At 41.1% G+C, this 21,430-nt stretch overlaps 1 protein-coding gene and 2 pseudogenes across 2 annotated transcripts in view; 1 reads left to right on the top strand and 2 right to left on the bottom strand.

Moving 5' to 3' along the window:
• Positions 1-238: 238 nt before the first annotated feature.
• The window catches only part of SRGAP1 (SLIT-ROBO Rho GTPase activating protein 1), a 275,341-nt gene continuing 254,149 nt past the window's right edge, over positions 239-21,430 (bottom strand). For both annotated transcript variants that reach the window (XM_046012397.1, XM_046012398.1), the window contains exons 17-22: positions 19,499-19,723; positions 16,782-16,861; positions 6,363-6,543; positions 5,152-5,286; positions 4,675-5,014; positions 239-794 (exon numbers count right to left, since the gene is read on the bottom strand). In XM_046012397.1, coding sequence (XP_045868353.1) covers positions 417-794; positions 4,675-5,014; positions 5,152-5,286; positions 6,363-6,543; positions 16,782-16,861; positions 19,499-19,723 — 1,339 coding nt within the window. In that variant the 3' untranslated portion in view covers positions 239-416. The remainder of the gene's footprint in view (positions 795-4,674; positions 5,015-5,151; positions 5,287-6,362; positions 6,544-16,781; positions 16,862-19,498; positions 19,724-21,430) is intronic.
• Positions 9,056-10,590, bottom strand: LOC123945904 (annotated as a pseudogene).
• Positions 13,266-13,889, top strand: LOC123945902 (annotated as a pseudogene).

Here is a 21,430-nt window from a genome sequence, read left to right as displayed (position 1 = left end):
CAGACCAACAGTGGTTTCACACCGGGGCCTGAAACTCAGATTCTCGTGCCTTCGGATTCAGACGTTTCTGACTCACCCACACTATGCTAAGCCCAAAACACTATACCACGCGGAGGCCGGTGTTGCCTTCATTACAAACGGTGCAGCATTGGAGTTTCAAGTAAATCTAAGTGTTTCTATTGTCTTTAAAATGACATAGATATGTCCAGTTATTTAAAAAAAAAAAAAAAGGAAAAAATTACAAAATACAAATGCCCGTGTTAATTTAGCTAGTCTCAGACATTACATTCGAGAACATAGAAAAGCCAAAAATCTCCAGTTATAAGCACAAAACTAAGGAAAGTTATGGATCAGCTTTTGTCAGTGATCCGTTTCCTTTAAAACCACCAGCCCAGATGACCTTGCCCGCTTGGTCTTCACATTGTGCAAGACTTGTCTGCTGGACCTTGGGAAGGTGGGGCAGGTCCTATGGTAGGGTTTGTTTTTGGAAGAACAGCAGGTTTTGGCCGGAGAGCTGGCGGCTTCAGCTGCACACCCATTCTGGGCGCTACCATGGGCTTGAAAGTACTCATTGTGTCACTGGAGGAGCTGGTGCTCCGTCGGATCTGCGGCTCCGAGCTGCGGAGGGCCACGTTGTGCAAAGGGCTGAGAGATTCCGTGGACGTGGCCGGGGTGGGAGCATTCTTCACTTGTTCTAAGGTGTCCAGCACCACGTCGGGGGCGTGCTTTGCTGTACTCTGTCTCTCCAGTTCTCGCAGTTCATTCAGAGCAGTGTTCATCGTCTCCTCGATATCCTGTTGAAAGATAACCAGAGAGAGAGAGAGATGGAATAGACCTGTAATTAGTACTCACGTACGGAAACCCTTACGCTTCGTTTCACAGCAGATGGGCTGCCAAGAGCAATGCTGTTTCAGCTTCGCTGCCTGTAGAATGTTTACACGTAGTGCCCACAATTATTTTGTCTCTGCATGTTCAGGAGACCAGGATGCAAGGGTGCACAGAGCTGTCTACCCAACACCGGTTGTACTAAGGTGCCAGGCACCTTTCTCGCGATTTCTACCTTCCATGCTGACTTACAATTCAGAATTCCATCTCAGCTTATGGTTAAAAGATAGCTTCCAGTTTAGACACCGCAACAATTTCTCAAGAAATAGATAGGAACGGGAATGAAAAGCAGCCTTCTTTCATTCATTTAACAAATAATTTTGAGCACTCACTAGTTTGTGCCTAACTCCTAGCAGTTGTTTAATATTCAGTTTAAGCCTTTCTCTGATGGTCTTGTCCAGAGGATCTCAGTGGAAGGGTACTGACCCAGAGAGGGCATTTTTGTAGTATGCTGTGTATTTTATTTTATTTTATTTTTATTTTTTTAAAGATTTTATTTATTTATTTGACAGAGAGAGAGAGAGATCACAAGTAGGCAGAGAAGCAGGTAGAGAGAGAGAGGGGGAAGCAGGTTCCCCACCAAGCGGAGATCCCGATGCGGGGCTCGATCCCAGGACCCTGAGATCATGACATGAGCCAAAGGCAGAGGCTTTAACCCACTGAGCCACCCAGGTGCCCCTGTGTATTTTATTTTTTTAAGAGATTTCTTTATTTATTTGAGAGAGAGAGAGAGAGTTGTCAGCATGAGTCAGGGGCAGGGCAGAGGGAGTCTCAAGTAGATTCCCCACTGAGTGCAGAGCCTGGAGTGGCCATGAGATCATGACCTGAGCCGAAATCAAGTTGGTCACTCAACCCACTGAGCCACTTGTCTGTGTGTGTGTGTGTGTGTTTATTTTTAAACGGCACAAGAACAAGATGGCGTTAGTGGCATTTGGTGTGCTGGGTTATACGTACTAGATCTGTTGCAATATTCCAGGTAATTTACATGCAATGAATTATCCTGCATCTTGTTCAACTTCTGAATGTCCTTCGGACGTTGATGGAGGTGAAAATCCTATTTATAATAACCTGAGCCCTAACTCTATCTTATATTCATATGCATTTTTTACTTGTTGTAGGTATGGTAATTATATACATAGGTGAAAGCATCTTACTAATTTGTCTTTTAGCCTATTCAAGCATTAACTGAAGTACACTTGTTTTAATATTTAATTCCTTGTATTTTTGCATATTATATTTAGAGCTTTATATGTTGTTTCAAATTAGGTATCTCCTCTGTCAATTTATTTCAGACAGTAAAGGGGGAATGAGAAAATGCCTATTTCAATTTCAAAAAGGTACAGTATGTTCCATTGATGGGTGAATAGATGAGCAAAGCATGGTCTATACATCAACGGAATATTATTCACCTTAGAGAGGAAGAAAATCTTGCCACATGCTACAGTATGGATAAACCTTGAGGACATTAAGTGAAATAAGAGGCCAGTCACGAGAAGACAAACACTGTCTGTTTGTGTTTCTGTGAGGTAGTCACACTCACAGCAGCAGAAAGCAGCACGGTGGTGGCCAGGGGCTGCGGGTGGGAGGGGAGAAAGGGAAGTTGTTCTTCAGTGGGTATAGGGTTTCAGTTTTGCAAGAAGAAAAAGTTCCAGAGATCTGTTTCATAAAACGTGAATATACTTCACTGAACTGTGTGGTGAAAAATGGTTAAGGTGGTAAATTTTACATTATGTGTTTTACCACACACACACACACACACACACACACACATACACACAGAAAAGGTGGGAGCATTGTGTGGGACAGGACAGGTGAAGAACCACCACCCCGGGCTGACTGGCATGCCTCTTCTTTACACGCCCAGGGCTCCTTTCACTCACCTGGAACATAACCCTCCCATGGGCGCTACACGATGGGAACGGATTTCCATATCCCGCTCCCTCCCAGGGTCGTAAGCACCTTCAGAAGGCAGCTGGCTGATGATTTAATGGTGCTTTTCTAAAGCCTAGCACAGGACCTGGCACACAGTAAGTGCTCAGTAAAGGTTTGCTAAATGAATACACCAAGCTACAGTGATCGCATATGGATACTGTCGTTTTTAGAAAAGCCCCGTTGGGGATGCCACTGATTTGTTTAATAAGAGAATCTGCGTGTTTTTTGTATGAACACCATGATGGCAGGCTTTCTTGTCCTCAAGGGAAAATCTGAAGAGGAGAGATGGAAAGATAAAAAAAGGACACAGCTGGAAGCCATTCTGGGAGGATGACATCACTTTTCAAGTGATTATTTTCGTATGTGATTTCTATTTGATGCTACACATATGGATTTTTTTTTGTAAGTATTTGCCCCAGAGAGATTGTGCAGAGCCTGATTTATCTGTTGAGTTTTTGTTTTATGATTTACAATTAAAGGATTTCCTGGGGTGGCTCAGTGGGTTAAGCATCGACTCTTGATCTCAGCTCAGGTCTTGATCTCAGGTTATGAGCTCGAGTCCTGTATTGGGCTCCATGCTAAGCATGGAGGCCACTTAAAAACAAAAGCAAAGGAACAAACAAAAAGGATTTCCTGGTTCTAGAAGCAAAAGGGTTAAATAGGCATTGTTATAACTTCCCACTCCTAAGCTCCTAATTCCCTGTCTTTCTAACCTAAATCCTGTTTCACCAGCTTATTACAAGCAGGGACACCTTATGGATTTCTCAAACCATTAAATTCAGCTGTAATTAAATCTCACTGGTTCTATATATGTCTCCAAGGACCCTGTATTTCAAACAAAGAAAACCAAAAGGTCAAGTCTTTTTGATTTTTGCTGAAAAATTGTTATACGTTTAAAATTGGTTTTATTTTTAAAAAACACATTAAACCCCCTCACAATCTAATTTACATCCAAAATTTTCTTTAGTTAGGATATTGGAAATAGCTTGGAAGTCTGTCACATCCAGAGAGGTCTCCTTGGACACTCTTTATTAAAAATAATCCATCTTTAATAGTTCTTCATGTTTGTTTTATTTATTTCTCATTCACTCCCTTTTTTGATTGATTTAGTTCATTTTTAAGCTTCAGACAGCTGGAAGATGCTTTAGATTAAACCTCTTTCGTCATTGGTGATACCCATTATTTGTTGATGGCCTATGCTGGGGGGACAAAAAACTAGAGGAAAAATTGCAGAATGATAGAAAATCCATTAATCAATCTTGTCTTACCTTTACTTTGTCAATTTTAATCATTAAAAAAAAACCAAACCTATGAAGTCCTCTGCACTAACTGTTGGGAAGAGAAGAGTGACGAGGACCCAGACCTGGTGTTCTTCAGCTAGCCATTATTTCTCCTACTATTTACAGACTAATCCAGCATTTCTCCTAAGCTGAAAGGGGCATATTTCTCCTACACTAATATTTATCTGTTTGTGGGCTCTCCATTCTTTCTATCAATTTGTCTATTTTATTATCTTTAGCATGCTTTAGGGATCTGGTAGGGCTAGTTCTTCCTCATTATTATTCTTTTTCAGCCTTTTCCTGGCTATTTAGCAATGATGTGTTTGAATGCCCTGGGGCCTACACTTCTGCCATGTCTCTGTTTAAATCAATATGAACCTAATCACTTGGGCCCTTCCAGTAACAAATGGTTCTTCTAAAGGGACCTTAGTCGGGCCTTAAAGAATGGACTGATTTCTTTTCTGTTTTCTCTAGTTGGCTCTCTACAAAAAGCAGGACTACAGACAGGGAGCCCTGCATCCCTCCTTCATCACACCCCAGGTACAAAGCAGGTGCCAGGCCATTCCACGCATCCTACCTGAGCGATTGTCTCTGGGTCCAATGGCTTATGGTCATTGAAGCCTGTGTATTGCCCCGACGACGTGGACCTTCTAATAGGAGGACTGTCGATCTTCTTGAGGGAGTCGTGCCGGCTGATATTGGTCAGGCTGCCGTGGCCTGGCCGGCGTCTCCTCTCAGGACTGTCATTGTTGAGGCCACGGTTCTGCAGCAGGCCCCGGGGGTGACCACCCAGGCTTGGGGACCCCAGGTCAACCGAGGAGTTGGAAAGAGCATGTGGCGGGTGCAAGGGGCAATGGCCATCACTGGTCCTGCCAGGACGCCTTACTGGAGGGGGTGGTTCTCCTCTTTTTCTTTGTCTAGAAATACACAAAAAGAGAGAGAAAATAGGAGAGCTTATCACACCAGCTGATACTGAGAAGCTGTGGGTTCTGTGGCTCCTCAAAGCACTTGGGAAAGCTGAGGTTCAGGGGCATGATGGTCAGACTCCACCCACCTGGCTAGATAGCCGTCAGGGTGCCGGTCTGTTGGGGAGTTCATGTCCTTGGATGAAGACTTGTCCTCAGTGACTGGCCCACTGCTGGCCTCGCTGTCAGCTTTTTGGCTCAGAGTGTCTGAAAACGTATCGTCCCTACAATGAGGAGAATCCAGGGTGAGGGTCTTTCACAAGATGAATGGGAACAAAAAAAAAAGAAATGATGGCATTTACATAGTCAAGTCTTTCTCTTATCAACACGACTTTCCTTATAATAAAAATATACAATTTCACTGCAGGTAAAGTGCAAGATTCGGATACAGAAAAGAGCAAAATGACAGTCATGATATAACAGCCAGACACCACTGCTGCTAGAATTGGAGAAAATGGCCTTTTCTACTTTTTAGCCATGCCCAGGTAAACATGTATGATGCCTGCGTATATAGGTATGAACTTATACTTAAGACATCGATATGTTTATGTAGTGTAGATATCTATGACTGTATGTCTGTATCTACACACACATAATCCTTCTTGGGCTCTGAGGCACATTTTAACATTTCTTTTTTTTTTTCTAAAATTAGGCTGAGTCATTTAATCGCTGTATACATTTTATGCCATATATTTCTCTTTTCCTTGAAAATTCGTTTGTAAACTAGTGCTATACTGTGAAATATTCACAGAATAGGGATTATACTTCACATACGATTTTGCAAACTATTTATTTCATTTAATATATTATGACCATCTTCTCATCTCTTTAAATATTTTTAAATTACAGCAATATTATTAAAAAACAGAAAAAAGAAGGCTGATGATGATTCTCTCGAGATGTTAGGTCAGTGTCTTCCCTCTGGGGAATCTGGAATTGAAATGGTAGCCAGACAGCAAGAGAGGAGTACGGCTGGCTTGGAACTAACGGTGTTATTACACCTCCTGAAGCTGCTCTCCACATGTGTGATTTTTCTAGGAGCCTGAAAGCTTCACAGGGCATCTCTCACTAGCCCTTGCTCCGAATCTGCTGGTGGAGTTTGGGAAATGAAAACCTGCTGGCCCCGAAGTACCATTAGCAAAGACCCAACAGCGAGGTGAAGCACGGTGCCCAGCTCAGAGGTTTGGGCTCTGCAATCCCATCTGCTCTTTTCTCAAAAGACCAAGGTCAGTTTAGGACTAGTGACTGGAGTCTTCCAGCCGGAGCAGCCCCGAGGGCGGGGGGAGCCCACGCTACTCACATATCCTGCACCACAATATACTGGTGCGGCACGAGCCCATCGATGCCGTTGTGCCTGCCTTCCCACCAGTCCTCAGACGCCCGGTGATACAGCAGCAGGGAGGCCCCCTTCTTGAAGGACAGTTCTCTGGCAGATCGCCCCATGTAGTCAAACTTGGCTATTGCTTCTATTGGCTCACATTCTACAAAGAACACACCAGAAGACAGTGAGCGACAGAGGCGTGAGGTAAGCATGAAACGTTGTGTGAAAGTTCTCTATGAGGCCTTAGAAATAAACCAGGCCATTTCAATATCCAGAGTGAACACAGTAATAAGTCCTCAATGGGGGATAAACTCAGGCTGTTCAGAGAGTTACAGAAAAACATTCTCTTGCTGTCATCAGTTTTTCACACAAAGAAAAATGGAACATTGGATCTTAATTTCCACAGCCTTTTACCAGAGATAGAATGACAGAGTAATAAAAAATATTTTAAACTTTGCAACATGATATATGAGATCTTTCTTTGGGTTGTAATGTCCTTCATAACAGCTCCAATATTATTTTGACAATGATGGAGTTCCCTCGTAACATGTTAATAACCATGGATAACATGGAAAAATCACCATCCCAGAATATTAGGAAGTAAAGAAAAATCAAGTTTACAAAAACCAGCACATTAAGTACTATTTGAGTACATTTAATTTCTTTATGTACTTATCTGGCACTATCAAATCTTCCAACTACCACCGACAGTAGAGATAAATTTGTTTTCTCTAGGATCAGTAATAAATTCTAGTTGTCTATGAAACCAGCATAACTTAGATTGTCTTGTACCCAAATTAAAAGACCAGATTCAAAAATTATATTATCCAGAGGTCAAAAGATATTCAAGGGGATTACAGTGAGTGGAAAAAACCAATCTCAAAAGATTACATACTATGTGATACCATTTATACAGCCTGTTTGAAATGACATAATAATCAAGATGGAGAATAGATTAGTGGTTGCCAGAAGTTGGGAAGAAATGGCCACGGATATAAAAGGGGGAGCACGAAGGACTCTGGTGATGAAACTGTATGTGACTAAATGTTTGCACACACAACTGAGTGCACCTGAAACTAGTGAAATGTGAACATGGCGGAAGGAGGGTTTCAATGTCGATTTCCTGGCTGTGATATTATGCTGAAGTTATATAAGATTTTTACCATGGAGGGAAGCTGGGATCTCTCTGTAGGAACCCTGTAGGGTTCGCTTCATGTGAACCCCAAAAGATCTCAAAATAAAAAAGAAAAGAAAAGAAAAAATGTTGAACTCTGGGCCTAGAATTGGAATTTTAGCCCTGATCTAATTCTGATCACAAAGGTTGAAATCAAATAAGAGGACAAACTATACAAAACAACTATAAGAGATGCATTTTGTGATTCAGCTTACTGCAAAAAGCCCTTCAGTTCTGGGCCTTAAGATCTTTCCTCCTGTCTCTCACCATCCCTGCCATCTTCATCCCTGCTATCCACAACAGATGAGCAAACTTCTAATCAATAAAACACAGAAAGGGCCAATACAAGTGCTAAATGTTCAGAGAAACGTATCTATGCAACGAGCAATGTCTTATTTGCTAACAACTGAGCATGTATTAGTTTCCGAGTACCCTAGCATATATGCACACATAATAGATTAAAACTTGTCTATCTGTCAAATATTTTCTCAGGAAGTTGTCTTTGATTTTGCTTAGTAATGAACCTTTCCATTTAAAACAGTTGATTTTTCTGCAAAGATTCCTGAAATATGTTTAATATCTTATATGGAATAACTGCATAAGAAATCACTGGATAGTCAGTTAGGCTTCCTTCTCACTTGAAAATTCAAACATTTTCTGGGCCATGTAAGGCACAAACATAAAAAATGAACCAACACATTGAAAAAGCTTAGGGTTTACCTTATATGAAGGGCCTGCATGAATTTCAGCTATACATTTAAATACTATAATCTACATGTAGTATACTACTTAGCAAAGTAAGTGTAAAAATAAAACAACAGTTTAAGTTCTTTAACAATTGACTATAACTAAACAACAACAAAAAAACCTGACTATAACTTTCAGATCATGTTAGCACTCTAGTATTCCCTCCTAAAATTATATATACATATTTTCTTTTGAAGATTTTATTTATTTGAGAGTGAATGAGCATGCACAAGATGGGAGAGAGGAGCAAAGGGAGAGGAAGAGAGAATCTCAAGCGGATTCCGTACTGAGCATGGAGCCCACGTGGGGCTCAATCCCAACACCCTGAAATCATGACCTTAACTGAAACCAAGAGTCAGGTGCTTAACCACTGTGCCACCCAGGTGCCGCTAAAATTATATATATATATATATAATATTATATAATATATATTTAAAGATTTTATTTATTTACTTGACAGACGGAGATCAAAAGTAGGCAGAGAGGCAGGCGGTGGGGGTGGGGAACAGGCTCCCTGCTGAGCAGAGAGCCCGATGCGGGGCTCCATCCCAGGACACTGAGATCATGACCTGAGCCGAAGGCAGACACCTAACAAACTGAGTCACCCAAGCGCCCCCAAATTATATATATATTTTTTACACTGAATATTTTATTGTATGCTGCTGCTACTGTACATAAAATAATTACCCTTGTGAAATAGAAATTTGTGAAAATTCAGAGAGGCAGATGTTAAGGACTAACAAAAGTAGAAGTTTATATAGTTTGGCACATGTCACAGGGATATGCTTTTGTACAGGTTTCAAATTTAGTTCTCCTTTGAATATTTACTGGTTCATGAAAAGTGGTTTAGAAAACCATCCAAAGATTCATTTTACTACAAAAAGGAACAGACTTTCTGGGGTCTGAAGGGATTCATACTTAAAGATACACCAGTTAGCAGGGGGTCGGTTGGGCATTCTGCAGACAGAACTGTTTCAAATCTGCAGCTGCCTGGGAAACCTTCACCAGGTTGAGCCTGGCTTCTAGCCGGAGCTGCTGAACCACTTTCTTCATAGTGGTGATGCTGGAGGAACCAGACGTGGCGCTTGTAAGAGACGGGCAGATTTGTCTCTGTGGATCTGTCAGTTCATGGGTCCGCGGGGCCAGACCTCTTTTTTTTTTTTTTTAAAGATTTTATTTATTTATTTGAGAGACACAGCGAGAGAGGAATAAGCAGGGGGGAGTGGAAGAGGGAGAAGAAGGCTTCCTGCCGTTGAGCAGGGAGACCTATGCCAGGCTCGACCCCAGGACCCTGGGATCATGACCTGAGCTGAAGGCAGACACTTAATGACTGAGCCACCCACGCACCCCTAAAATTATATTCCTTATTAAAACAGTATGAATAGCAGCTTTATTAAATATCTACAAATATGCTTTATAGAGGAGGAACTAGAAATTTATATTCAAAGAGACTGACTTTATGGTTTGTTTTTAAAACTGCAGATAAAGAATAAATCCTGGTTGATCAGAGATGTCAGATGCCAATTTTTTTTAACCCTAGTTCTCCTTGGGGAACAGAAATAAACACGTCCATGGTACGAGGGACATGAATAAACATATCCATGGGGAGGATTTGTTAAAAAAAACTTCATGACATGTAATTCGCAAATTCCTATGTCAACATGCCTGTGTACTTTGAATTTCATTTTACTGAAAAAAGTGGAAAGATTCCAGCCCATAACATAGTGTGCAGTCTAGGTCTTGTCAAAGGGAAATGAAGAAAGAACCATTAACGTTCTTTAGACATTAATTAGACATTCAGTCACAGACTGTCAGTGCTGGCCAAGGGCTATTTAAGGCTACTTAACAGATATACATATGTATTTTATCATAATTTCATAATCATGCACTTTATGCTTATCTCTGTTTATTTGTTGAAACAACTAGCAACAGGATTATCAGGCTCTGCTTATTTAATTCAACTGTGGGGAGATTATGAAAGAGTGACCCAATGAATCAGAAGTACATTTTTATTGGTAATTCTCTGTCAACTACTAACTCTGAGCAATTTCATTATTTTGACTCTTTCCACTCCCATGGGAGTAATTTCGCAGTCAAGTGTCAATCAATAAGCTGGTTATGCACATCTTAGTCTACTTATTGCAGAGCAAATCAATCTTAGGGCATGGCAATGCACCATTCCCTTTCCTATGGAGCCACATGGTCCTTTAAGCTCGTCAGACTTTGTAGAATGTCGCCACTGCTGGTAACAGTAGGAGTGAACATGGTAACTTCATTTCGTTTCATGGCTATTACAGCTCTGTGCAAAAGGGGAAAAAATTCAGTACAGCTGATTTTCTGACTGCCTGGTGCTATCCAGGCTATTTTCATTTCTTGTCAAATGCTAGTACACTGCGTTTTCTCTTTGGGACTTTGCTGTCCCTGACACTTTCCCGCCTAGATCTGTAACTCACAGTCCTTGCAGGTGACCGTTCTGTTCTAGAATAGCTTGTCTTTCAGAAACAAAAGCTACCCTTCTCCAATGATACTACCACAGAGAAAAGACAAGACAATACCTGGGAATCACAAAGATAATCAATCCTCTGGTTAACTTAGTTACCGAAAATTTAGAGGTTGCCTGTGGGCAAGGGTATCTGCCCTTTGTACGCAATGCTTTTCTATCCAGCAAAACCAGGTGAATGTGGTTAACACTTGACAGAAAACACAGAGCCCTCAGCGAAGCTTCTCTTTTGTAGTCAAGAGGCAGGAACAACTAACAGATGGCAGGGGAGGCTGATGTTTGGGAAGAGAGATGGTTGGGCTTTGTCTTAGCTTTCCCGGCCACTAGGGAAAGCAAGGAGACAGAGAAGTCGTCAGTAAGAAAGGAAGAAATCATACAGAGAAACAAAGAAAGTCAAGACAAAAGAAGGGATGGTGGCAGCAGTAGGGCCCAGAGACTTTCAAAAGCAACATCATGGAAGTACAAGTTTTCATTGTAAAGAATTTCTTCTAAATGAACTTCTGAAAATGTCAATTCATATTACTTTTAAAAACATAAAGAAAAAAGTTTTTTGGTCAGATGTAACTTTTTAATATACAAACAAACAAGGAATCTAAAATGCAATGCATGTTGAAGTGAAACATTTAAACCTTTTATTTTAAGGCCGCGGGTGGACATCAGACATCCTGATTACTGTTACCTTCCTGCTGAAATCAATGAAAAAGCCCGTTTTTTTTTTTTTTTAAGATTTTATTTATTTATTTGTCAGCAAGAGAAAGAGAGGGCGCAAGCACAAGCAATGGGAAAGGCAGGCAGATGGAGAAGCAGACTCCCTAGCAGGGAGCCTGTTGTGGGACTTGATCCCAGGACCCTTGGAAGGCAGACGCTTAACCAACTGAGCCACTCAGGCGTCCCACCTGGATTTCTTTAAAGAAAGTTTTTATTTATCCATTTATTTGACAGAGGAAGAGAGTATAAGCAGGGGGAGAGGCAGAGAGAGAGGGAGAAGCAGGCTCCCCACTGAGCAGGAAGCCTGATGAGGGGCTCCATCCCAGAACCCTGGGATCATGACTTGAGTCGAAGGCAGACGCCCAATCGAGCCACCCAGGTGGCCTGAAAAACCCTGGATTTAAAAAAATCTTTGTAATTTCATTAATAATTTGCCATGACAGTAGGAATATTAAAGACAAAAAACAAAAGTAGGAACCTGGTGAGGTAAACAGAACATGAGAAAATGTGAGTCAGAATTTGCCTTGAGGGTATTTTCCCTGCCTGGTTAACTTAAGGTTTCATTTTGGACAAAAAACCAAGTCTAGGGTCTGCTCAGTGTGAAGGTAAACCCCCATAGAGAATCACACTCTCAGTGTCACAGTGAGCTTCTAGTTCTAGAAATCTTCCTCCCTCCTAACCCTCCATACTTCTCCAGATGTATACCAGTGATGGTATACATCACTCCTGTCCCCTCCTGGACTTAAAAATAGAATCTATCTCAATTCTTGGAACAAATCATCTCCAAGAATCCTGACCACATTCCAGTCCTCACGTAGGTTTGCAGTTTAAAATCACACTACCTGGGTGGCCTGGAAAACCTCAAGCTAAAAATTCAATATGGTCCTAAGGTGGTTACGCCCCAGGCAGAAGTAAATGAGAAGCCTTTCTGGAGGAACTTACCTACAACTGAGCCTAAAGGAACTCCACACAGTTCCAAGGAATACATAAAAAATTTACAGGGGCGCCTGGGTGGCTCAGTGGGTTAAGCCGCTGCCTTCGGCTCAGGTCATGATCTCAGGGTCCTGGGATCGAGTCCCGCATCGGGCTCTCTGCTCAGCAGGGGGCCTGCTTCCCTCTCTCTCTCTGCCTGCCTCTCTGCCTACTTGTGATCTCTTTCTGTCAAGTAAATAAATAAAATCTTAAAAAAAAAAATTTACAGAACACTCTGGAAAATAAGACTCAATGAACAAGGACCAACAAAAACAAATCCAGGAAGACTGCAGATGTTAGAATGATCACAATCATAATTTAAAACAATGGAAAGGATTAATATGAGTAAAGAGCCAAAGACTGTAAAAAATGATTAAGCAGCCAATGCGGAAGTGAACCAAACAAATTGTAGAAAAAAAATTACAAATATAAACTCAGCGGTTGGGTTTAACGCAGATTAGTCATAACTAAAGAGAGAATAAAAGGATCATGTATACAGCTAAAGAGGTACTAAGAGAAATCTGACAGCTTTATATGTTCATATGTAAAAAGTGTTGGGGTGCCTGGGTGGCACAGTTGGTTGGGTATCCCACTCTTGGTTTCGGCTCAGGCTGTGATCTCAAGGTTGTGTGATCAAGCCCTCACATGGGGCTCTGTGCTCAGTGCAGAGTCTGCTTAAGACTCCCTCTGCCCCTCCCCCAGCTCTCTATTTCTCTGAAATAAATAAATAAATCTTAAAAAAAGGTGTCGAGCAGCCATCCCTGAAGCACCAGTGACCAAAATGACTTCTGACCAGAGCAAGTACCAGAAAAGGCATTTGACTGCACCTTCCCGTATTCCCAGGAAGATTATGTCGTTCCCTCTTTCCAAAGAGCAGAGACAGAAGTACAACGTTTGATCCACACACATCCACAAGGGTGATGAAGTACAAGTTGTGTGAGGACCCACAAAGGTCAGCAAATGGGCAAAGCGGTCCTGGTTACAAGAAGAAATGGGGCACCTGGGTGGCTCAGTGGGTTAAAGCCTCTGCCTTTGGCTCAGGTCATGATCCCAGGGTCCTGGGATCGAGCCCTGCATTGGGTGCTCTGCTCAGCAGGGAGCCTGCTTCTCCCTCTCTCTCTGCCTGCCTCTCTGCCTACTTGTGATCTCTGCTTGTCAAATAAATAAATAAAATTTTAAAAAAAAGAAGAAATATGTCATCTTCATTGAGCGAGTACAGGAAGAGCAGGCCAATGGCACAACTGTCCACCTGGGCATTTACCCTGGCAAGGGGGCTATTAGTAGATTCAAACTGGACAAAGACTACAAAAAGATCCTTGAACATAAAGTTAAATCTTGCCAGATAGGAAAGGAAAAGAGCAAATATAAGGAAGCAACAACTGAGAAGATCAAGATGTGGGAATAAAGCAATCTGATATATGACTTTTTCCTTTTTGAAGATTTTATTTATTTCTTTGACAGAGAGAGACACAGTGAGAGGGAACACAAGCAGGGGGAGTGGGAGAGGGAGAAGCACGCTTCCCACGGAGCAAGGAGCCCGATGCAGGGCTTGATATGGGGCTCAACCCCAGGACCCTGGGATCATGACCTGAGATGAAGGCAGATGCTTAATGACTGAGCTACTCAGGCGCCCCTGATGTACAATTTTAAATAAAAACTGTTAAAATGACAAAAAAAAAGTGTTGAAAAGTAAGTTAAAGATTAAACTTATTAGAAAGAGAAAAAAATGGTCTCTAAAGAGAAAAGTATAAAAGTTTGTTGAGAGACATTAAATAACTAGAAATATGTTTCTGGACTGGAGGACTGAATATTATAAAATGTCACTTCTCTCCATGTTAATATACATAGAATAGTGCAACTGCAATCAAAACCCCAACAGCTTTTTAGTTTTTGTTTTTGTTTGTTTTAAGAACTTGAAAAACTGAGTCTAAAATTTAACTGAAGTTGCAAAAGATCAAGAATTGTTAAGGAGAGCAAAGTCAGAGATCTTGGTTTGCCAAAGATCAGCAAAACAAGCTGATGGCTTGGTGGAAAAGCAGAGAGCCCAGAAGCAGACTTGTGCAAACAGGACACATCATTTATGCAGAGCTGTGAAAAAAGGACAATTACTGCTGGGCCAACTGTGCATCCATATGGAGAAAAAGGAATGGATCCCAACCTCACGCCATACCTCCAAAGAAATTCCTGGTAGAATAAAGACCTATATGTGAAAAATAAAACCTGGAAACATTTATTTATTATTATTATTATTTAAAAATTTTATTTATTGAGAGAGAGACAGAAAGAGCACAAGCATGGGGAGAGGGAGAGGTTTAGAAGCAGACTCCCCTCTGAGGTGGGAACTCAACATGGGGCTCAATCCCAGGACCCTGAGATCATGACCTGAGCCAAAGGCAGAGGCTTAACCATCAGAGCCCCTCAGGTGCCCCCTGAAAGCATTTAAAAGAGAATAGAATATGGTAGGGGGGTTGCACCATGGGTGGCTCAGGTCATGAGCCCTGTTCATCAAGGAGTCTACGTCTCTCCCTCCCTCTACCCCTGCCCTAACTCATGCTCACATGCTCTTTCTCTCTCCAAAATAAATAAATAAATCTTTAAAAAAAAAAAGTAAAAGAGAATATGGGGGCATTATCTTCACTACCTGCACTCAGCACAGAAAGATTTCTTAAAGGAGATCCAAAGTGAAACAACCATGAAGGAAAAGATTGGGTAACTTCAACTCCTTTAAAATTCCTTTGTTTAGCAAAAGACATAATAAGCACATGAAAGACAAATTACAGAGCACAAGATATTTGCAAAACGTAACACAATAAGGCCTGATCCAGACCCACAAAGAACTCTTATAAATTAGTAAAAAACCAAAGTCAAATCAAATTAAACCAAGCAAAAAAAGCCTAGAGAAATGAAGAGCGGGCAAGTGAACCTTAAATGGGCAAAACACTTGATAGAAATTTCACACAAAAAAATAAATTGAAGCACACAAAGGTCAGTGTATCTATATGAACCATATTTTTTATTTTCTGTATTCCGACATATTTTTTATTTTCTGCATTCTGACCTTGCTGCTACCAGAGGGACTGGCCCTCCCAAGGATCACCAATTCCTGGATAGTGTAAACAACTCTCTTGTTGTGTCTTTCAAAGACAAACCAGCCAATCCAGAGCCCATCCCAACCACCTCCTCTGGGTCACTATGCCCCTGCCCTAATCACTTGCAGCAGGTACCAGACAACCAGAGACCACCCCTATTCCCCAGAGCCCGCTGGAATTATTCTCACTAGCCCATCTGAAACCTGTTTACCCTGCCCCGCCTGTTCCTTTCTGCAGAAACCCCAGCAAAGACTCTTGCCCAGTTGCTCCTTTCTCCTCTGCCTCCTGACCAACCTTGGTGCTTTTCTGCGCGGCCACCTGTGGCAATGATGTACCCTTTCCTCTCACGTACTGTGAGTAACAAAGTATCTTTTCAATGGCAATCACCTCCTGATCTGATGTTCTTACTATATGCCAAGTTTTCTGTTAATACTCTATATTGTAAAATAACATCTTTATCAGTGATCAGAGAAATGCAAACTAAAATCACGACAATATTGGTAAAGATAATAATATTTGGTAAAATTCATCACGTGGTGATGAATATGTCTGATTGGAAGGCTGATACACTACTGGTGGGGTGTGTAAATCATTACGGCTATTTTCAAAAACAGTTTGGCTCTATATCTAGTAAAGTTGGAAACATGGTTACTCCTAGAAGCGTATATCCTGGAGACAGTTCTGTACATTTGTGGTACTGTAGTGGCATACCTGTTCAAAATATTCCTAACAGCATACTTTTTCATGGCAAAAAATGGAAAATACCTCCCATATTCATCAATTAAAAAAATAAATACAATGGAATATCATACAGTGGTCAAATAAATGATTATAATTGCATTAACAATGTGGGTGCATCTCAGGAACATAATATAATACTGAGTAGAAAAAAATCATGAGAAGTATGTACGGTATGATTCTATTTATAGAAAGTTCAAGAAAACAGAAAATGAAACAACAAACATTGAAAAACAAACATACAGTGGTTACCGCTGACAGAGTAAGGAAGGCAGTCATAACAGGGGAGGCAAAGGTGATGATATCTTCAAATTGGTGGTAGTCTGTGGTGTTCACTGTAATATTATTCTTCATACTTTACACATATTTTATAAATTTTCTTTTGTATCCTACTGAATTCTTAATATAAGCAATTCTAAGAAAATGGGTAGTAAGGTTAGTTTTATAATAGTATGGGCACAAGGGCATACCGTCTTCACTGGTGTGGGGCTCTGTACCAGCGTCCTGATCCACTTCCTCCAACGTACCGTGCTCACTGTATGGGCTGTCACTGCGAAGTGGAAATGGATATTCTTATAAAGTCAAAGAAAGAATTTAACAAATGAACAACTGCTACTACATAAAACTTGAATGGCAAAAGAGTGGCTGGATAGTCTTTCAGTGAAATTCTGGAGGCTCCAAGGATCATCTGGTCCTAGGGGAGCCCAGATCCCTTCATCTTTGACACAGATAATTCGTATCCACAGAAATTAAAATTGGTTGAAGTCTAGTAGAATATGATTATTGCCCTATGGATACACCAGTTTTTGCAAATTCATTCTAGCACACCTTACTGCATATCAACTGATGGCTCTTTGAGTTCGGCTCTGAATTGGCTATAGTATCTTCCCCATCTTTTCTTGGCATATGTTCATTGCAGATTTGAGCCAGTCATGATTTTTATTCTTTTTTTTTTAAAAAGATTTTATTTATTTACTTGACATATAGAGATCACAAGTAGGCAGAGAGGCAGGCAGAGAGAGAGAGAGATGAGGAAGCAGGCTCCCCGCTGAGCAGAGAGCCCGATGCGGGGCTCGATCCCAGAACCCTGGGATCACGACCTGAGCCGAAGGCAGAGGCTGAACCCACTGAGCCACCCAGGTGGCCCTTGATTTTTATTCTTTTAAAAAACTTACCCTTTAACACAACCACACTCCTCAAATGTATGCTCGTAAATGGAATGCATCTGTCACACATACAAACCTGACATTCTGTAAAAGTCCATTTATATTGCTGGTTGGGGAGAAGGTTAACTACTTTATCACTGACTTCCTGTTACAATGAGTGACGCCCATAGAGCACACTATGCATGGATGAAGGACACAGTCAAGCACATGTTACTGACTCTAGGACCCTTTATTATGGGGCCTGTGTGTAAAGAAGTAGTGACCACAAAAACCCTAGGAGCCAATGTATCAGATACTATGGACCAGACCGCCAGAGATCGCTCTTTGAGAAAAGGAACGAGACAGCACAACTTACTGATGTTTCAAGTATGTGACACTGGCCTCGCAGTCAATGTGACTATGAAGATCAAGTTATGCGTCTCACCAGGGCTGAGTTTTATTCATTTATCTTCCCAGAGCCAAGCTCAGCAGTCAGTATCTTGCACAATGTACATGCTCAAATAAATATTTTTGAATTCAATTTCATGTGCGAAATTGCCAGATACACCACAGAACTGGAATCTATCATGCTTTGTTGTTTAAATTTAGAAAGGAATGCTTCTGGAAATAGTCAACCTTCAGCCTCCTTAAGGCATACACTGGATCATACGGTGGTATAAGACCCCTGGTATAGTTCAAGTGCACTTTCAGGTGCTTATGGTCCTTCAGTTACTCACTCTACTTCTGCCCAGTCCTTGGTGAGGCAATGGGAAACAAACTGTCCTCAGGGGGCTGCAGAATGGGCTTAGATAGGTCTGTTCCAGCTGCTCCTGAATCTCAGCTGCCCAGAACAGTTTCCGAAGTGGGCCGGGAGGCAGCTGTTGAGTGGGAAGAGTCACGTGGGCTTTGGAATCTGACAGACCTTGGGCTGCCTCCAGTTACGAGTAGTCCTTGGAGAGGCTCCTTGGCGTCGCTTCACTTGGTAGGGTGGTCAGTGCATAAACCAATCACACGTAGCTGGCACACAGCAGGGGCTCAAGGAACCAAAGCCACTTTTATTGTTTTATTTATTTATTTATTTTTTTTCTTTATTTGACAGAGAGAAATCACAACTAGGCAGAGAGGCAGGCAGAGAGAGAGGAGGAAGCAGGCTCCCTGCAGAGCAGAGAGCCCGATGTGGGGCTCGATCCCAGGACTCTGGGATCATGACCTGAGCTGAAGGCAGAGGCTTTAACCCACTGAGCCACCCAGGCGCCCCAAGCCACTTTTATTGTATATGACTTCTTAGAAGCAGGAATTCACAGATCACACAGTGACCACAGACATTTGGGATTATTCCACTGACCACACCTCCCCCATCTTCACACTTCACTAGTGACTATGATGCCATATTATTAATATGTAATATTGATGGTATAATAATAGTAATAGTAGTATCAGTAGTACTTCTAAATAGTACTACTAAATACTAAATAGTAATACTAAATAATAGTAATAGGGACTATTACTGCCATTTTTTATCCTAGTGATATATTAATAATAAATTAGATAAATTAAAATAAATTTGCTTAAAATGGCCATTACTACTGTAATTGGATAGGATGCTATTTATTAGTAAGAATATAAATAATTAAGAATGAAAACATATTTGGTTGACCGGGCTCCTTTAAAATGATACCTTTAAAATACTTTATATAGAGCCAAAACTATTTCACAATGAAACTGAAATCTGTCAGTTCAATCAGTTATCTTTGCCTGATATAATAATAAAATGAATTCAGTTCTATGTAATATGTTTCAAAACTGTGACTCTCTACCCAAGTTGCAGTAGGGTGGATATATCTAAAAAGATGCCATCTTTGGGGAAAAGGGGGAAACGAATGGGAGTTTTCATAGTAAGAGGCCAATGCTGTCATGGGTCTTAGTCTAACTTATCTCAAGTGTTCCTGCTTCTTCTTTTTCTAGAAATTGGCGACTTTGGCAACCTATGGTCACTTCTTTTTTTTTTCCAGGGGGAGAAAGACTAAAATTCCTGGACTTACCAGTAGTCGTCTCCAGCCATACACTTCTCATAAACAGGGCCATCCAGCTCTTTAGCATCCGGGAAAATAGTTTCATGGTGGATGATGATGGTTTTGACAATTTCATTCACATGAGCCTGACAAGACACTTGATCCTGTATGTCTGGGACAGGCATTAATGTGGGGCCAAAACAAATGGCCAGGTTATATGGGTCCATCATATTCTCATCGCTGTACTGTGAAAGGCTATGAGAGAAAGACAAGAGTTATAAAAGCACCAGAGAGAAAAAAGAAAATTGGTGTTTAATAAGATACTTTATATTCTCAATATAGGGATCCAAAGCATTTTATTTAGTTTTTATTATTAGAATAAGATAATGTTCCATCTACTTTAAGTTGCCTTGGCAAATTCCAAAGAGAAAGTAAAACAACTTATAACCTTTCAACTAGGAAGAACCTGAAAGGGGAATATAAATCCTCCTTAACTAAGTGGCATTTTTCAGAGCCATAAGAGCATTTAAGATAATTTCTTTTTCAGTGGAGACCAAGATCAAGTGAGTGAGTTTCACTTGTAAACACCACGGTGTAAATGTTGTAAATGTTACTCAAGTAAATCCAGGAAGGGCAGTAGTGAGCTCCATAAAGCTTTATGGATATCTCTAAAATGCCCTCCCACTCATCAAACACATCTCAGATTTCAGTTTTTCCCTGTAAATCTTGAGGAAAGCCTAGAGGAAAACAAAGCACCTTTTCTTTGTAGCCACTGAAAGAAAGCAAACAACTGGGTACGATGACCAAAACTATCTACCAATCAATGTCACAAAAGACGTTGTAAGTGTAAGAGAAGGGGAAAAGAATCCCCAATTCTCTCATTCCTTTTAAAGTTGGCTAACTACAAACTTTGGGGCAATTTCTGGTTGTCTAGTACTAATTTCTAAATTCAATCCAATGGATATTTGTGAGATATTGTCCAGAGGCAACTCAAAATAAGCCAGCAGTTGATTGTTCTGCCTCTAACACATGCAGAGGGTACTGTTTTAGGGAGAAGCTAGAGACATTATCTTTCCATGAGTAAAATGTCAATCTTGAAAGGAAATGTAAAATCCAGGTGAACAGATGACAGATGGAAGAAGAAAAAAAGGGACTTGGCCACATTTGTGAGATGGTGACAGACACAAAGAAACGGAAATGCCACATGACCTGATACTTTACCCTTTTTCGGAAATAAGATAGCCTAGAAAGCAGAAAATACAAAAGCATAATTTCCTCAGCTAACATAGGTTTCTCCCGCCTGCCATTTCTCAAGCATACAGTCTTATAAAAAGTTCACAATAAAGGCAACGATCATGTTACAGATTGTCTGGAAAATGGATGCACGGAGAAGTGAGATGCAGAGTAAGAATGGTCTAATTCTCGCAAGACACATGTAAGCCTGGTGGGGAGAGTCGCGGCGAATCTTTCTGGGTCTTTACCTTAGTGCTGACTTGAAGAGCAAAATCTTGTTATGAAAGTGTTATACCCACGTTTCGATTTTACAATTAAGGGAGAATAATTTCCTTTTCTTTTCATAATTCCTGTCCCAAGCAACCCGCCCTATAGGTTGGGGCTTGTTTCTGCATGAACGCAGGTGCAGTGAGTCAGGGGGCATCTTTGGGCAGACATGCTGGAAGCAAGGCCAGCTGGCTGACTCATGCACATTTGCTATTCTGCTGAGTTAGATTCAGGTCTTGTGAACTTTCTTGATTCACTGCTTTGCCAGTCTCTTGTGGTTTACAGGTTCACAGTGGGTTTTGCTCAGGTGTGCCAGGAAAATTCACGTAGAGGGCCGGCAGGAAGGAAGGCCCTCCAGACGGGAAGGGGAGGCACTTGAAATTACAGGTGAAGATGGCAAGCCTCCGGATTGTTTTTTTTTTAAATTTGAGGCTTTACTATTGATGAGGAAATAAGATTAAA

This window comes from Meles meles, chromosome 7 (assembly GCF_922984935.1).
Source record: "Meles meles chromosome 7, mMelMel3.1 paternal haplotype, whole genome shotgun sequence".
In the NCBI taxonomy this organism is placed as follows: domain Eukaryota; kingdom Metazoa; phylum Chordata; class Mammalia; order Carnivora; family Mustelidae; genus Meles; species Meles meles.
The sequence above is the reverse complement of the archived record's forward strand: the minus strand, read 5'-3'. Positions and strand labels throughout refer to the sequence as shown.